The 11,798-nt window shown below is 41.2% G+C and overlaps 1 protein-coding gene across 1 annotated transcript in view; it reads left to right on the forward strand.

Annotated features, from left to right (window-relative positions):
* The first annotated feature begins 3,613 nt into the window (after positions 1-3,613).
* LOC123979363 (neuronal PAS domain-containing protein 3) overlaps positions 3,614-11,798 on the forward strand; it is a 197,576-nt gene continuing 189,391 nt past the window's right edge. The window contains exons 1-2 of the mRNA XM_046063268.1: positions 3,614-3,659; positions 4,648-4,784. Coding sequence (XP_045919224.1) covers positions 3,614-3,659; positions 4,648-4,784 — 183 coding nt within the window. The remainder of the gene's footprint in view (positions 3,660-4,647; positions 4,785-11,798) is intronic.

Genomic DNA, 11,798 nt, shown 5'->3' on the forward strand with positions numbered 1-11,798 from the left:
GGACGTTGTCACATGTGTATCCTCCTCGCGCTAAATTCATCCAGTCCGACCCAGTTTGATAAATAATGTTGTAACACTCAAGACGTCAGCCTCAGATGGAGTGGATGTGCTCGGAGACGATTCAGCAGAACAGTGTGAACTGTGTCTGCAAACGGCGATTTTTGAATCTTTCTCTGACACTTTAAAATGCCTCCACATTGACGACATGTCAACGTAATTGTTCGGTAAAATGTTGACGTATTAGGCCAAACACCGAAAGTGCTTTTTTTTGCTATTTTTGGCCGATTAATTTCGGTGGCCGAACATTTGGTGCATCCCTAATGACACCGCAACCATTTTGAAAGCCAATCACAGTGAAGTAGGAGACATCTTGTGTCCAGTAGTTAAACATTTGAAATAAAAAATATTTTGCATATTCACAGATTCCAGATTTTTTCAATGAGTTAGAAGGAGTAGATGCCATTTATAAGGATTGATAATGAAGTAATTTAGGGTTTTTTTGTAGAAAAATCATATCAGACACCAATTATTACTCAAAGCAAAGTACTTTTTTATGTCTTAAAACATGTCTGGAGGGGATCATTAAGGTTCAGAAAAGGTTGTGAACATGGCAAATAAACTCTGGTTAAGGTACGGTCAAAGATAGGCAACTAGATAGGGGTGATTGTTGGCACAACCTCACCTGCTTGTGTGAGTGAGGAGGCATGACCATAAACTCAAGTCATCCATATCCAAGGGACTGAATACCCCATTGGTTGGTGTGTATGTTTGTTGAGCATTGTTAAGAGTCCAGGATGAAAGTTGTTCTAATTCAAATGCTTTAGGAGTTTTTACCCTTTCAGGTTTGGACATTTAAACAATGTAGGGTTGCGATATGTTTAGGGCTAAATAAGACTATAGGATAAGGTGAAGAAAACATTGTAATTATTAACATCGACTTATCTTAATACCTGGTTCAACGTTTTACATTACTGCAGACATGTACAGATGTCCTCCAGGACCCAGTGACCTCACTGTTGGGTGTGGTTAAAGGTACACCAAAGCACACTTCTTACCACAACCAGACTTACTAAGGTAAAACAGGGCAGGACACTTTCTAACAGAGAGGGCAACAAAACAAAAGCTTTTCAGTCTGGTGTTGGCTACTCTTTAAAAGTAAAATTATGGTTTATTACTGTTTTATAACTTTGTTGTTTGTTGTTGGAGTTTTGCCCATCATTTCAGTTATAATAACATTGTTAAAGGAACCTCATTTGAGAAGATGTAAAGCCATCGCATGCCTGTGTGTTAAGTCAAGGTACGGTTAGCTTAGCATAAAGACAGGAAGCAGGGGGAGACAGCTAGCCTTGGTCTGTGCAAAGTTCAAAAATACACCTACCAGCACCACTAAAAGTCACTGATTAACACGTTTTATTTCATTTGTTTGTCGTGTACAACAGAAATAAAAATAAAAAAAAACAATTAACGGGAACCTGCTGGAACTATTTCTTGGTGAATATGAGACAGGTGCAGTGACTTCCCTGGTTGTATAAACTGTTACATCATAGAAATAATAGTACAGTACTAACATAAACATGATGATAAGACTGTTTCTTTTCACTTCATTCATTTAGTCCGACTTCGTGTTCGTGTTAGCCTGATCTAACGGGAAAATCGGAATTCTGAAAACAAAAGCAACGATCTATGGACTGAAAACAGTGGCTCAAGCCATGCGATGTCCTAAACACAAGCGAGTCTGCAGAGCAGAGAGAGTTACTGCAGTCCTTATCAGTGTCCAGTCCTTATCTGTTGGTCTGATCCACACACAAACCAGAACACACTTTATTAACTGCAGCACAATACAAGCCTGCGGGAGAGTGTGTGTGTGTGTGCTGGCGAGAGAGAAGCCGAGGGAGAGGGAAGCAGATGGTCTTAATTCAACTATTTCACTGGAAGGGACGAACAGGCTGTGTGTGTGTGTGTGTGTGTGTGTTTTCAGTTCTGTTCATCCTCATAAGGAGAAGACGGGGGCAGAAAACGAGAGAGTGAAGCAAAAAGCTCAGAGTGGACACATGAAAAGCAACAGCACCAGCAGTAATAATGGTTATAGCAGAATTATCAACGTTAACAGTACGAGTGGCTGGATGTAGTATTGGCAAGTTAGGAGCAGCAACAGTTGTGTTCTAGTAAGGCAAGTTTATTTGTAAAGCAGATTTCAACAACGAGGTAATTCAAATTGCTTTTAATTCATGGGGTAAGATGCTTGCCTTTGGTGTGGGAGACCTGGGTTCGATTCCCACTGTGAGACATCCACCAATGTGTCCCTGAGCAAGACACTTAACCCTAGTTGCTCTATAAATAGCTGATGTATAGCAATTGTAAGTCGCTTTGGATAAAAGCGTCCGCTAAATGTAAACGTAAACCATAAAAGCAACAGGGAAATATAAAAATGTTTTAAATGAGGTAAATAGAAAATAAAAACAAGCAGTTCTCTTACCCATTGTTTCCCCTATATGCATATATACCTCAATGCTTGGCTAGCTACCTCTCATCGTTCTATACAAAACATCTACGTGACAGTTGCTGTTATAACAGCGTAACTCCTGTAAGGAATCAGGAGGTGCGTAGCGAGTTTTTGACTGTCCGAGCAGCAGAAAGTGACGGCGAACTGGTTCAATTATTTTCTCAGACGAGTCTGAAAAAGTGGATGTTAGGAAGAGAAAGGACGGTGCTGAGGTCAGTAAAGCAAATTAGTGATGCAAACTAGTCCTTTTAAGCTGATGAGGAGACGTTTCTTTTTGGATTTTAATGTGCAAATAAAATGCACCTCAGAAGGGAGGAGGTTTCTCATGTTGCACACAAAAGGCAAACATGAACAAACGATTCTGAGGTAATATTAACAGGGTTTTAGGGGTTGATGTCCAAAACATCCTGTGCAATAAATGTTAAATCACAGTGGAGAGCGTCATAACGAACCAAATAACTTTCCCCAAATCTAAAGTTTGTAGTTCTTCCAGTAGACTGATCTTTGGCTGTTTGTTATTTATTATCTGCTCGAGCTTGTTCTTTTCTCTGCAATTTTATTTCTTATATAAGTTGCATTGTCTATTACATATTTATATATTTCTACATTTATTTATGTCAACTGTATGTTTGTCTACGTGTAGCACCTTCTCACCAAAGCGAATTCCCCGTACGTGTAAAAACTACTTGGCAATAAAGCTTGATTCTGATTTTAACTGTAAATGGGGTCTTGTACAACCTTGGTTAACAGATCCTCATGTTTTACCTGAAATATGTGAACACTTTAAACAGAAGCTCTCACTTAAAAAAAAACATGTTTGATTCTTGATATCCATTTGTCACATTCTTTGCCCAAGGAGGCCATTTACAGTAGAGATATAAAACATATTATTTATAGCACTTTCCTAAAACACTATGGGTTCATTTGATAAATTAAAAGGTATAAATAGTTTTGGCAGGAGGCAGAGTTTTTGGCTGCCGGTGTTCAGTGATTTCATTCAGTTCCAGGAAGTAAAAACTGAAGCTTAAAATAGTTCCAGACGTCTCAATGTCACAAGTTTTATAGTGGAGCGGATTCGCTGCCAGAGCGGCTTTTACTGTTCAACTCTGAATGAGAGAAAGGATAGAAGGAGGACAAGAGGAGGCGGCACAGGAAGGTGGGTAGAGAGGATGGATGAAGGTGTAGGGAGTTGAGAAAGTACGAAAAAAGAAGGAAGGAAGGAGGGGAGGAGATAGAAGTATGCAAGGATGAGGACAGATAGATACAGATAGAAGGAGCGAAGGAGGAGAGATTAAGGATGTATGAATATAGTAAAACAACAGGAAGGACAAGCTTAAGAGCAGCAGAAGAGATAAGAGGAGCGAGGAGGGATGGATAAATCGAGGATGAAGAGTAGAGCAGAAAGACAAAAGAAAGCAAGGAAGTAAATAGAAGCCAGAAGGAAAGAAGTGAGAACAGGAAGCTAATAGTTTAGGCATATGAAGGGAATGGATGAGAGAAAAAACAGAAATGAAGAAGGGAACAAAAGACTAGATGAGATGATTGAAATGACGAAGAGGAAGTGAAGGAGAGTCAGAAGGAGAAGGTAAGGAGGGATGAGAGGAAAGAAGAGAGATAAAGACAGAACAGGATGGTACATGTAAGAATGGAAAGATCGGGGGAAGAAAGTGAAGAAAGGGTGCAGGTATGGAAGACAGAAAAGAGGAGAACTGAATAAAAAGATAGAAAGATGGAGGTAAAGTACAAAGACGAGGAGGAAAGGATGGATGCAAGGACAGAAATAGGATGGATATAGAAGGAAAGGATGAAAGAAAAGAAGAGTGGGCAAAAAGTACAAAAGGACAGACAAGACAGGAAGAAGAAAATGAAGGAAGGACAGAAGTTTGGAGGGAGTAACAGGGAAATAAAAAAGGTTCTATAGGAAGACGAAGCAAAGAAGGAAATGCGGGAGGAGAGAGAGGAAGAGGAGCGCCAGAGAGTAATTTTAGAGTTGGCTTGTTTCCCGGGGAAAAGGAAAACATAGAGAAGGTCGAAACTACAATCTGACAAAAGGAGTCAGCCAAAAAATGAATGAGTGAATAAAAGAATGAACTAAGAGATTGATTTTTCTCTTTTACATCATCGGTGTGGTTTCTGCCTCACAGGTGATGTCATCATCACCCGTGTGTTTGTTCGTCAGACGAAGCCAGAAGAGATTTCTCTGTCTGAGGCGAAACACGGACAGAGAGTCCAAGCGGGTCGCAGCATGTCGGGTGGGTTTGGAGACGCCGCCACTCCCCCGGTACCTTTTGTCGCATGTCATGACTCTTTCTCCCCAAATTCCTTATCACCTCCTCTACTGTGCTTTCTAAAATGCCTCGGAACGCGCACAAAAAAACGCCACCTTGATACAAAGATAAAGAACATGGAGCCTGGGTGGCACGTGCTGTTTAGAATAAGTAAGTACAAAACAGAAACCGTGCAGGTGGTTCAACAACTGTCGTGAGCAGACATACAGGCCTTCAAATTAAACTAATAAAACATCCAAAAAACAACCCTCTGGTTCCTCAAACCGCCGAAACAACACGCCAAAAAGCCTGCACGGGACAGGTCTACCTTCCCTGCCACTGCCTGGAGAAATAACCTTCACCCTCTTCCATTTAACCTCAAATGAACACATTTAAACTGGTAAGAGCATAAGTGGAAAAACACAGCATCAAATTTAGAAAATTGCAGGTAAAACATCAACCCTAAGTCTGACCCTGTTAGTATTAGCAGAGTGACCTGATCAGAAGTGGACTGAATATCGGGAATTGCGGGGGTTGTCCGTTGTTTTATGTCCTTTGACCCTACAGCACCTGTCTAGAGTGTGTTTTCAGGACAGGACAAGCACAGAGGACGGTTCTATCAGCGGAGAGTGCTCGACTCTTCAGCCGAACGCTCTTCACCGCAGCCCTGAGTGGACGTTTAACCTCCCCACTCCAGCCTCGACAGCTCTGCGCAGAGCATAATAAGATGGATATTATCGCTCCATCGAGGGGAGACGAATACTGAGACAAAAAGAGAGGGAGAGGGGTGTGATGACAAAATGACGCTCATCCACATTTGAGTCGAGTAGATCTGATGGAGATAATGAGGACGGGGCTTTATGGTGAATATCACTGATTATGGGCTAGTACACTCTCTCACACACACAAACACACTCAAATGCGCCCTCTCTCCCTGTGTTTTTGGCTTAGAGACACAAAGATGAAGGTGTTGCCGCTAGAAGCGCAGCATCTTATGATTAAAAAAAAAAACCCCATCACAGATGAACTCTGTTAGTGCCGCCTTTGATTCCAGATTTTCTACAATCTGCTGCCAGATTCCTGGAGAGGCCTTGTTTTTCCCCGTGTTAGCTTTGTTACACCGGCACTGTTGGCAAGCAAACGATCACAGTTAGCTGATTAAAAACACTGAGTACCTGTAATGTATTCTAGTGAGCAGTAGGAAGCTCTCAGAAAATCAAAAATCAAAGAAACAAAATGGATTTTATTTTGTAATTCTGTTCACCTTCCCAGTTGCTGAAAACACTGTTTTAGAAGTGAAAATGAAGGTCAACAGACACTATATGTTCTGTTTCTCCTGGTCTGGTCTGGCCCTCTTAGTTTAAATGAAGGAAATCTTAATGGTACAGCACTCAGTGATATTTTAGACAACTCATGCACAAATCCAGCTCCATAAAGAAATGGTCCTTCCTGCACCTTTGGGTCGAACTGGAAGCCAGACCTGATCACAAACGTCGGTGTTGAGTCAGTGGAGTAGAGACCTGCGCCAGACTGTTTTCCTGATCCCGCTCCCACTGATTTTGAGACCATTACCGCCCACTCCCACAACATGTGTGTTCCTCTACCGCCCATTCCCGCAAACATTGTGACATGCAGAGTAAAAAAAGGACAGTGCAGTGAGTAAACCCTCGACACGTTAAGAGACGCACTGGCGACTGACACCAGTGTCCATGGGGTTTAGCCTCCTCGTCAGCGTGTCCGCCTCCCGTACCCGAGGTCGCAGGTTCGAGTCAGGCCTCTGCAGTACATTCTCAGAAGCAATCGCATACACTCACTTTTATCTTCTTTTCAACTTCGTTTGTTGACGCCATCTTATCAGCGCAACTGCGGGACCCGCAGTATATTTTTTAACCGCCCGCTCCCGCGCAATTTGTGTTGGGTCCCTCTGGAATGAGAGCAAATTCCTGCTGCAGGTTCAACATCTGCTAGAAAGACCAGAAACCAGCGCAGTCGAGGCTTTTAGGACAGCATCTTAATGATCATCGCGCCACAAGTGTCCACATACTTTTGTTTACTTTGTGGTTCATTTTTCTTTTTACTTTGGCAACAGTTCAAAAGTTGCATTATTAGAAGTGTAGCATCCAGTGTTTTTAGCGCTTGACCCTTACTAGGAACTAAAACTGCTTTTCTGGATTACCAACTGGGCACAGTGAGAAACTGCCCTGGGGCCCCCAGAACTTCAAAATGGGGGATGTGATTCTGGACAAAGTTAATTCAATATAGTGTCTGTCAAATTCAGCGCATCGCTCCTCACTGTCCACTAGATGTCCATTCTGTGTGCACGCTAAAAAACAAAGTGGCACACAACAGCCGTTCAGCAACAGGTGGCGTTCATGCTAAGGACATCGGGCAGTGGGAGCAGGGGCGCCGCCAGGAATTTCGGGCCCCATGACAAAAAAACGTAATTGGGCCCACAATGCATGCAATATATATGCTATATATATTAAAATATGCCATATACCAATAAATGACACTAACACCACAGAAAATTGACCCAAATCACCTACCGTGCTGTATCACCACCACTTGATTACATACATTAGATACAATAGATTTGTGTGCGTGTGCAAGCTTCTCAAATAAATTGCCCTTCATGAAGGTCATACTAAAGTCTTTATCTATAGATGTCATTTAACGGCTAAATCTAAATGAACGTATCGAACTGGATTATTATAATATTATCTGTATTGTACATGCAGGCGGAGGTAAGCTACTCACTGTTTCCAACTGTCCAGCCTCCAGTACAGACAAGAGGTTATTTTTATTTTATTTCATAATGATCATTATGTGAGAAAATAATTTGTTTTTGAATTTCTGTCATTAATAAATATTTAATTTTCTTTTTTGTTATGGTAAAAACAGCAAGAGAGACGGAGAAATCCCCACAGACTCCCTGGAGGATGTGAACTCGCATTAACACCATGCTGCTCACCTTCACTGGGACAGGGAGGCTACAGTTATGGGGAGACTGGGGTGCTGCTGACTCATCTCATCTTGTATTATTACATTTGATATATATATATTTAAGGAGTAACGGTAAATCTGGCGCATGCTAATGGCAACAGACAGATGGCCGAGAAACAGCCAAAATGGAGAAGGTCAGAAGGGCTAAGAACTGTAGCGACAGCTAACCCACGAATGAGCTAATGTTAGTTAAATTACTTGTCGTTTCTTGAATGTACAATGTTTGAGAAGGGTTTTAATGCCACAAAGAGCTAAAAACATAAGTTTGCTTGCACACCGCGATTATTTAGATTGATGCATGATTCAAAATGATATGCTAGGTAAGGTTACCTTCTTTGGCAGTTTAGCTACAAACCTTCGCCCCTGTCTTCGATCACTATCTTGGTTGTTTTTACTCTGTTGGGTTTTGGATGCTGGATTTCTGCGCTTCCCTCGGGCAGCAGACACTCTGGATTCCAACATATTGCCAAGTTATTAGTAGGGATGAACCGAATGTTCAGCCGAAAATGGCAAAAAAAGCGCTTTTAGTGTTCGGCCTCATAAGTCAAAAGACCAAATAAATTTTACCAAATAATTACGTTGCCATGTCGGCAGTGTTGAAGCATTTTAAAGTGTCTGAGAAAGACGCAAAAACGGCCGTTTGCAGACGCTGTTCTGCTGAACTGTCTCTGAGCAAATCCACTCCATCTGTGGCTGACTTCTTAGAAAAGGCAACAAACGGTCTGACCCGCTTTTTCTGACTGGCGATTAAGCTAGCTGCACCTAAATTTGGAGTGCACATGTATTCAAGCCTTTACGGTAAATCAACCGAAACGGACCAGTGTAATACACAAGACAAAGTCCGGTTTTCAAAATAAGGTGTCTATACAGGATGGAAATAAGATTAATTGGATTATATTCACAGAAAGTATAAAACATATTACATGTGTACATTAAAAGTAAATGGACACATGTAATTTACTTTACCGGACCCTCTTGGGCCCCGGACCCCCCCACCATAGTCTCTCCAAATCCTGTGGGAAAGTAAAATGCACATTTTGACTATTTAGTTTATGCAGTGGTTAAAAAAAATAAATAAATAAACGCATAAATGTTGTTAGTATCGTTGCGTTGTCAGTGTTAGTCTATGAATTCGTGTGGGTGGAGCTTCTGAAGGAGCACAGAAGCGACCTGCTTGGATGCAGAGTTCAAATAACAACGAGCTCTCTCCAGAACCGCACACCCCACCTTTAAGGGCCCGGTGTCAAAATCGAGTTTCAATGCCTTCATTATTTCAGATTTATCTTAGACTTGTTGCCTATTGCCAGTAATTTGTGTTAATTTAAATGACCTCACATAAAGTCTGAGCAAGGTCGAATATCCCAGCATAGAAAAACTGTAAACATTGCAGACAGAAGAGGGAATTAATAGGAGTTTTCAGATTGATCCGGCTATGCTAAACGTAATATTACACTGCAGAAGAACTCCTTTAATAAACTTAATTTCTTAGATTCATAAGTGTAAGGAATGTAACAGCAATTAGTAATAGATGTTTAAACGGTGTAACTAATTAATGAATGATTATTAATAATTAACTAATTAAAATTTGGTACACAGATTTTGTGGAGCTGCAGAGGCACAAAACTGCATCATTCACCCACTCATTCTCTCACCCTCTCACAATGTTTCCTTCCTCTTCCTTCAAGATTCTTTCCCCTTCCTCTCTCTCTCTCATCCTCTCACTCTTATATATCCTAAAAGAATGTAATCACCTGCAGGCCTCATGCTAAACTACCCTGCACACTCTCACACACAGACACACACTGTTGTGTATGTGGCGGTGTGTGACGTTGACTAATGCGATACTGGTTCAGACATGTTGGCGTTAATCGATTAGCGCTGCAGCTCGACAGCATGAGCACACACATGCGCACACACTCATACTGCTGCCATAAAAATCAAGAAAACGGGGAGAGAAAGACTGGAAATAGAAGAGAACATTTGGAGCAAAAAAAAAAAAAAATGAAATAGGAAGAGATTCTCAAACCCACGATAAAACAAAAACACAGACAGACATGTAGACAGACAGGTAAAAAAGAAAGTAAAGAAGTAGACGGAGAAAGTTCCTCAGTAAAGAATAGACATGCTGCAGCAGAGAATAGAGAACAGGTGAAGTCGCAGTAGAAAACAAAGTTGCAGTAGAGAACAGTTTTGTTGTAAATAGAGCTGATATCTGCTGCCTGCATCACACCGAGATAAAACCTAAATAAGTAAATAACCATTTTTCAACCCAACACCATCTGATCTATGTCACCACTTCCTATCAGAGAAACAGGAAAGAATTATGATCCATCGATACTGAACCGGGGAACATTTTACACTGACTGTTAGTGATTTAAAATCACTACAGTAGTGCAAAATCATATTTAAATGTACGGAAATTACTTATATTGAACAAAGTAAATTATCCAGCTATAATACGTGAGTAAAATATGTAGTGTTATAATTGCACAATATTCTGTTTATATATATGTTGGGTCTCAGGTGTCAATATGAGGAGCGTTTGTGATTTATCTTCTGTCCCGCTACGTTCACTTTCCCTTTCGCTGTCGTATTCAGTGGGCGAGGTAAGCAACATCAGGGCCATAAAAATGTATGCGTTTTAGCCTTCCTGGTAAACTATGATTATAAATTCACTTGCCATCGTAAACTTGTGTTGTACCCAAATATATTCCCGTATATTTAATTTGTACAGGGGCTTACATCACAATTGACCGGAATAAACAAGCTCCAAAGATATCCTGCTCTTGGGCTCTATACCTTAACACAACGCACACCCCTGGTTACGCTTTGCTTTTACGCAGTCTCTCTTATTTTGACTCCATACATTGGGCCGTTAAAATCTAAAGTGTTCATCCCGTTTAAAGTAGGAATGTGATCAGGAAATTTCATGGCCATCAGATATTCTGGAATATCTAGAGGAATCGAAATCATGAGGACGCATCCTCTGGGGACCATGAATATCCACCACTCTTTAGTGATGCTATCGGGATCAAAACATGCTAAATAATACCTTCAAATGGTTGAGATACTATAACCACAATAGAGTGTGTGTGTGTGTGTGTGTGTGTGTGTGTGTGTGCCAACGCAACAGATTGTCACCCAATAGGGAGTTTCATTAAAGAGACACAGCGGTTGTGATTAAACTGTGAGTGAGCGTCATTAACAACACTGTACTTGCAGCAGGATGCCATTGATAAACGCCGCGTTTCAGGCAGTTTCGGGAAACGAACATGGAAGCTATAAAGTAGTGCTTCTGATTTACACTTTCTACAGGTCTCCTTCCGTCAACCAACCTTCCCACCAGATATAAAGACCCAACCGACTCAAGGTCTCAGCAGGCAAAACCCTACTGTCTTCACCGACACAGTCTGTCTCTCAGGGGACAGAAAGCGAAACAAAAAGCTTAGCTTATAAGCAGCACATAATTTTTTTACCCCTCACAACAAAACTTTAAGATGTGTCTACACTACACAGATTAGGCCTCAATAACTGTAGAATTGGGCCAAAACTACTGTGTTTATTTGACTGAGGGGGGTCACAACGCCAGATTAGCTCTATACACACACCCCTATAGTGAAACCAGATGCCTTGATAGATTGTTACAGATGTAGTTTGTGATTTGAATAGAAGAAAATCTTCCCTAAAGAAATAGACATATTACTAATAACATAATAACAAATAATATCTGTGTGAACCCATCTGTGTGTTTGTATGTGTGTGTAGGTGTGTGTGCGTGATAAGCTATCTGGTACAGTAGAACCATGATGTATGGTTCTCATCGCTGCACTGAGACGCAGCACTGATAGGAAACACACACACACACACGGTTCAGAACTGATGCAGAGGGTTGATAACTGCAATAAATTCTCTCTCACACAGAAACTTACAAAGTGCAATCATAAAGTGTGTGTGTGCATGTGTGTGTTGGTGGGTAGAGAGGGGGGGGGGGGGGGGGGGAAAAAAGGGGAAGTAAAACTAAAAAC

The sequence above is a fragment of the Micropterus dolomieu genome, linkage group LG11 (assembly GCF_021292245.1).
Source record: "Micropterus dolomieu isolate WLL.071019.BEF.003 ecotype Adirondacks linkage group LG11, ASM2129224v1, whole genome shotgun sequence".
Taxonomy (NCBI): Eukaryota; Metazoa; Chordata; class Actinopteri; order Centrarchiformes; family Centrarchidae; genus Micropterus; species Micropterus dolomieu.